Source organism: Canis lupus, chromosome 24, assembly GCF_011100685.1.
Source record: "Canis lupus familiaris isolate Mischka breed German Shepherd chromosome 24, alternate assembly UU_Cfam_GSD_1.0, whole genome shotgun sequence".
Taxonomy (NCBI): domain Eukaryota; kingdom Metazoa; phylum Chordata; class Mammalia; order Carnivora; family Canidae; genus Canis; species Canis lupus.
In genome coordinates, this window is record NC_049245.1 from 2334119 (window position 1) to 2340358 (window position 6240).

The window sequence follows — 6240 nt, forward strand, 5'->3', positions numbered from 1 at the left end:
TTGGATAGTTCAATATTATGATTTTTGAAGGAATTTTATGGGTTTACATATTGCCAGGCCAATGAAACTTGCCAAAACGACTGTATTTGGAAACATTTTGTTGAAAAGAACATTTAAAAAAATCTTTCTTTCTTTCTTTCTTTCTTTCTTTCTTTCTTTCTTCTTTCTTTCTTTCTTTCTTTCTTTTTTTCTTTCTTTCTTTCTTTCTTTCTTTCTTTCTTTCTTTCTTTCTTTCTTTCTTTCTTTCTTAGAGAGTACAAGCAGGGGGAATAGCAGAGAAAGAGGAAGAAGTGGCCTCCTTGCTTAGCAGGGTTCAATCCCAGGACCCTGGGATCATGACTTGAGCTGAAGACAGACCTTTTACCAACTGAGCCACCCAGGTGCCCCCCAGAAATGGATACTATTTAATTATTTTTTCTTTGACTTTGTGTTTTGAAATTATCTTAGGCTTTCAAAAAGTTGCAAAAATAGCTCAGAGAGTTTCCTTCTGCACCCTCCCAAGGTTAACCATAGATGACTAGCAAAACCCAGAAATGGACACTGGAACTGTTGTGCCCAAGATCGCGAATCCGAGAAACCACCAAGGAGCGGAGACCGATGCAAACACACGAGGGTTTATTTACGAGCTTGAGCCTGGGTCCAAGTATACCCGACGCAGCGGAGCACGGACTTGGACCCAGGCTTGAGCTTGTAAATAAACCTTCGTGTGTTTGCATCGGTCTCCGCTCCTTGGTGGTTTCTCAGATTCGCGATCTTGGGCACAACATTTGGGGGCTCATCCGGGATCCAAGAAACCTCCAGGACCCCATCCGGAGGGTTTCACGCGTGGTGAGTGCACTCAACTTTTTCCACCTTTTGCGCACATATTTTCTGAGAGCTCTAACCTGTACTTTTACCTGTAGCAATTCCAATCTGTATTGGGTCGGCATTGGCTTAGGCGGCCACGCTGGCCGGCCGTCGACCGGGGGTCTTGAGGAGACGTCCCTTGTCCCGGCCTGGAGGACGGGGTCCTCATCTGTAAGGGGGACGGAGGTCCTCATCTGTAGGTGGACGGAGGTCCTCATCTGTAGGGAGGGCCGGCTGCCAGCCCTTCGGGTTACTTTCTGCTTTGTCTCCGCGGCCGCACGGAACGTTTGTGTGTTACTATGTCCTTGCTAACTGTTTGTGCATTTGTCTGTGTTGTTGGGTCCTTGTTAATCGTCTTTACTCTCTGTGTCTTGGTGTGGATTGGGGACACAACGGGGGAGACAGAAACCACTCCCCTGTCTCTTATGCTCTCTCACTTCTCGGATGTTAGGGAAAGAGCTTGTATTCTGAGCATAGACATACGGAGAAAGAGGTTCCAAATTTACTGTATATCAGAATGGCCAACCTTTGACGTGGGATGGCCCCGCGAAGGAACTTCCCACCTACCTATTATCTTACAGGTTAAGACCGTGATCTTCAGGAACGAACCGGACGGCCACTCTGACCAGGTGCCCTACATCCTGGCCTGGCAGGACATGATGGAGAATCCTTCTCCTTGGCTAAAACCATTTTTACCCCCCAAAGCAGGACCCACAGAGATTCTAGCCCTGCGGAAAGCCAAAAAGGAGACCGACTCTATGCCCGAAGCACCCCTTCCTCCGGTCTTCCAGGATTCCTCCCCGGAGGACCTAATTCTCCCGCCGCCCTACTGGGCATCCCCCCCCACTTCCGCCCCTCCATTGGAGGCATCGGGAGCTGCAGAAGGGGCGCTCCCCTCCCTGATGAGGGAGTCCCTGTCGCGGGCCAGCAGCGGGGACACGCGGCCGGACCCACCGAATGGCCCCACCTCCGAATGCGGCCCGGCCGACTCCACCGCCCTTCCTCTCTGCGCCATGGGGCCCCCCGACGAGACTGGCGAACAGCTAGTGTTATATTGGCCGTTCTCCACCAGTGATTTATATAATTGGAAAACCCAAAATGCAAAGTTCTCTGATAATCCGAGAGGTCTAATCGGGCTTTTAGATACTGTTCTCTTTACCCACCAGCCTATTTGGGATGATGCCGACAGCTCTTGCAGGTTCTCTCCACCACTGAGGAGAGAGAACGAATTCAGGTGAAAGCCCGGAAGTCTGTCCTGGGAGAGGACAGACAGCCAACTCAAAACCCAGACCTCATAAACGCTGCCTTCCCTTTATCCCGCCCCACGTGGGACTACAACTCAGCTGAAGGTAAGGAGAGACTCCGGGTCCACCGCCAGATTCTAGGGGCAGGTCTCCAGGCTGCCGCCCGCAAGCCTACCAATCTGGCCAAGGTCTATGATGTAAGACAGGGTAAGGATGAGAGTCCAGCAGCCTTCTTAAAGAGAGTCATAAAGGCTTTTAGGCAGTGCACCCCTATGAACCCAGAAACCCCGGAAACAAAGGCCACAATTATCATGCCACTCTGGACATTAAAAAGAAATTGCAAAGAGTAGAGAGACTGGGAGAGAAGAGCTTGCAGGACTTAGTGATAGTAGCAGAACGAGTCTATAATAATAGAGACAGTCCGGAAGAACAACAAACCAAACTAAGTGACCGGCAGACCCGAAATCTGGCCAAGATCTTGCTGGCCACAACCATGGACGACCCACAGGAAAGATGGAGGCACCTCAAGAAGCTGGCTTCAGGGACAGGTAAGGAGGATGGCCCTGATCCCCATCGGGAGCGCCCTAAGCTGAACAAAAACCAATGCACTTATTGCAAAGAGGAGGGCTATTGGGTGAAAAGCTGCCCTAACAAAAGATCTAAGGCCCCTGCCAAGATCTTAGAAATGGAGGACCTGGACGATTAGGGAAGTCAGGGTTCGGCACCCCTCCCCGAGCCCAGGGTAACTCTTAAAGTGGAGGGGCAACCTGTTGAATTCCTAGGGGACACTGGGGCACAATATTAGGTTTTATTACAACCCCAAGGGAAATTGGCAAACAAAACTTCATGGGTGCAAGGGGCCACGGGCACCAAACAGTACTCATGGACTACCCGAAGAACTGTGGATCTCGGCACGGGCTGGGTATCCCACTCCTTCATGGTCATCCCTGAGTGTCCCTACCTATTGTTAGGTCGGGATTTGCTCACCAAGATGGGGGCACAAATTTGCTTCCACCTCGAAGGGGCAAAAGTCCTAAACAAAAAGGGGCACCTGATTCAGGTGCTTGTCCTGAGTTTAGAAGACAAATATCTTCTCCACCAAATGCCCTCAGCCCCAATGACTGACATTGACCCTTGGCTGTGGGAATTTCCCCAAGCGTGGGCAGAAACTGGGGGAATCGGGCTGGCCCAGCACCGACCGGCCACATACATAGAACTAAAGCCGGGGGCCGACCCTGTCAGGGTCCGCCAATCCCCCATGCCTCTAGTAGCACGAAAGGGAATCACACCCCACATACGGCGACTACTGGACTCGGGCATATTGAGGCCTTGCCAATCGGCATGGAGCACTCCCTTGCTGCCGGTTCCAAAACCGCACTCTAAGGATTACAGGCCAGTCCAGGACTTGAGGGAAGTCAACCGGCGAGTAGAGGATATGCACCCTATGGTCCCAAACCCATATACCCTCCTCTCCACCCTGCCTCCAGACAAAACTTGGTATACAGTATTAGATTTAAAAGATGCCTTTTTCAGCCTGCCTTTAGCACCCAGGAGCCAAGACCTCTTCGCCTTTGAATGGACGGACCCTGAGAAAGGCATCAATGGCCAGCTCACCTGGACTCGACCACCACAAGGATTCAGAAATTCACCGACCATCTTCGATGAGGCCTTACACGAAGACTTGGGTGAGTTCCGTTCATTTAACTTTATTACAATATGTAGATGATATCCTGTGGACGGCGGAGGACCAGGCCACATGCCTGCGAGGCACCAGGGACTTGCTCCAGACCATAGTGGCCCTAGGATACCGGGCCTCAGCTAAAAAAGCCCAGATGTGCAGAGCAGAGGTGAGCTACCTTGGGTACAAATTAAAGGATGGACAGAGATGGTTGATGGATGCGCGGAAGGAAACCGTCTTAAGGATCCCACAGCCGCAAACCGTCCGCCAGGTGCACGGAGTCAGAGCTGATCTCCAGGACCAGCCACTGCCCAACGCGGACGCCACCTGGTACACGGACGGCAGCAGTTTTGTCCGAGAAGGAGTCAGATCCGCGGGGGCAGCCGCGACCTCGGAGACGGAGACCGTCTGGGCAGAGCCACTGGCAGCGGAGCGTCGGCTCAACGGGCAGAACCCGCACTGGCCAAGGCGCTGACCGTGGGGGAAGGTGAAGGAATCAACGTCTACACCGACAGCGGGTCCGCCCTCGCCGCCGCTCAGTCCACGGGGCCCTTCACAGGGAGAGAGGGCTCCTGACCGCAGAGGGAGAGACTGCTCAAAACCCAGCGGAGATCCTTGACCTCCTGAGGGCCCTCTGGCTGCCCAGGGCCCTGGCCATCATGCACTGTCCGCGGCACCAGAGAGAGACACGCCAGGAGCGGGAACCGGCTAGCGGACTCAGAAGCTAAGGAGGCGGCCCTTCTGGTGACCCAGGTCTTAGCAACCACGCGACCCGGTCCGGGGCACCGACCCTGCCCGACACCCCCAACTGTACTGATGCGGACTTAGGCTGGATCAACGCTTGCCGGTGACCCAGGGCTTGCGTGGCTGGGGGAGGGCCGCAGACCCCAGCATCATCCTGCCGGAGGAACTGGGACGGCGAGGCCTATCCAGGATGCATCGGAGCATCCATGGGACAAGGAAGATGGAAGACCTCACACGACATGCAAAGATCACTATTAAAGACACTCGAGCAGAGATGGAGCAGACTGTGGCGAGCTGCCACGCATGCCGGTTAACTAATGCCACCGCCCATGGATCTAACCCGGGCACCCGGCTCCGAGGGGACCGCCCAGGACCCTACGGGGAAGTGGACTTCACTGAGGTAAGACCTGGAAAATACGGATACAGGTATTTACTAGTGTTTGTAGATACTCTTTCAGGATGGACGGAGGCATTTCCCACCAAACGTGAAACGGCACAGACCGTGACCAAGAAACTGCTGGAAGACATGTTACTGAGGTATGGTTTTCCTGTTAAGATTGGGTCAGACCACGGCCCAGGATTCTTCTCTAAGGTAACACGGGGAGTGGCACTAGTGCTTGGGGCAGATTGGAAATTACATGGTGCATATAGGCCCCAGAGCTCAGGACAGGTAGAGAGGAGGAACAGAACATTAAAGGAGACCTTAACTAAATTAGCCCTGGAGACTGGCGGGACTGGGTGACTCTCCTCCCCTTCGCCCTATATAGGGTGAGGAACTCCCCATATAAGATGGGACTGACTCCCTACGAGATCATGTTCTGTCTTCCTCCACCTGTTATCCCCATTTTAAAACTTGAGGTGCTTGCTGAATTTGATGGTCACCAACTTCTTTTCTCCCTCCAAATGTTACAACGAACCCATGAGCAGGTGTGGCCTAAGCTGAGGGCCCTCTATGAGACGGGGCCACCCCCGGATCCCCATCAATACCGGCCAGGTGACTGAGATACCAACACCGGACACTTCAACCTCGCTGGAAGGGACCCTACCTCTTGATCCTGACCACTCCCACTGCTCTCAAGGTGGACGGGATTACTCCCTGGGTCCACTACACCCACGTCCGGCCAGCTGACCCACATGCCGTTCTCAAGGACTTTGTTCCAGAATGGAAAGGCCGACCAGACAAGGACAATCCCCTAAAGCTAAGACTGCGCCGTTCTCACTTATTTCCCACCTCCAAGACTCCCTAGTCCGAGGTTGTCCTTCAAAATAGAAGGGGATTAGACTTAGTCTTCTTACAACAAAAGGGGGGGGGGGACTATGTGCTGCCTTAAATAAGAGCGAGAACAGCAACAAGGTTGGTGAGAATCCTGGTTTAATCATTCCCCCTAGCTCACTCTGAGAGCAACCTGGACCCATGATTGGGTCCTGCATAGGATCCTCTGAAAAAGGGGGTAATGTGGGACCCAGGAAATTGAACAAAACCCCCTACCCCTGGACAAGCAGAGCAGGACTGACTCTATTTTGGGCTGCACCCGCCTTGTGCTGACCTGCTTATTACTTAGGGCACTGCCCGCCCTAGTCAGAGACCAGGACACACCCTCACCGGAAATCCGGCTCAGTGGACCAGCATGACTGTGCAACTTTCTGCGTATCCCATTGGCCACTGGCCCCTATAAAGTTGCTACGCCTCTTAGTCTCGGGGTCCAAGTCCCGGCTCCGCTGTGTCGG

General features: G+C 53.3%; 1 protein-coding gene across 1 annotated transcript; it reads left to right on the forward strand.

Annotated features, from left to right (window-relative positions):
• Positions 1 to 2180: 2180 nt before the first annotated feature.
• On the forward strand, positions 2181 to 5654 carry LOC111092249 (the record flags this gene model as incomplete). The annotated part of the gene is given in 8 exon segments (XM_038572976.1): positions 2181 to 2638; positions 3624 to 3794; positions 3796 to 4190; positions 4193 to 4303; positions 4306 to 4491; positions 4584 to 5240; positions 5243 to 5509; positions 5512 to 5654. Coding segments are annotated over 8 exon segments (1965 nt in total), but the record flags the coding sequence as incomplete, so codon positions are not given.
• Positions 5655 to 6240: the final 586 nt, after the last annotated feature.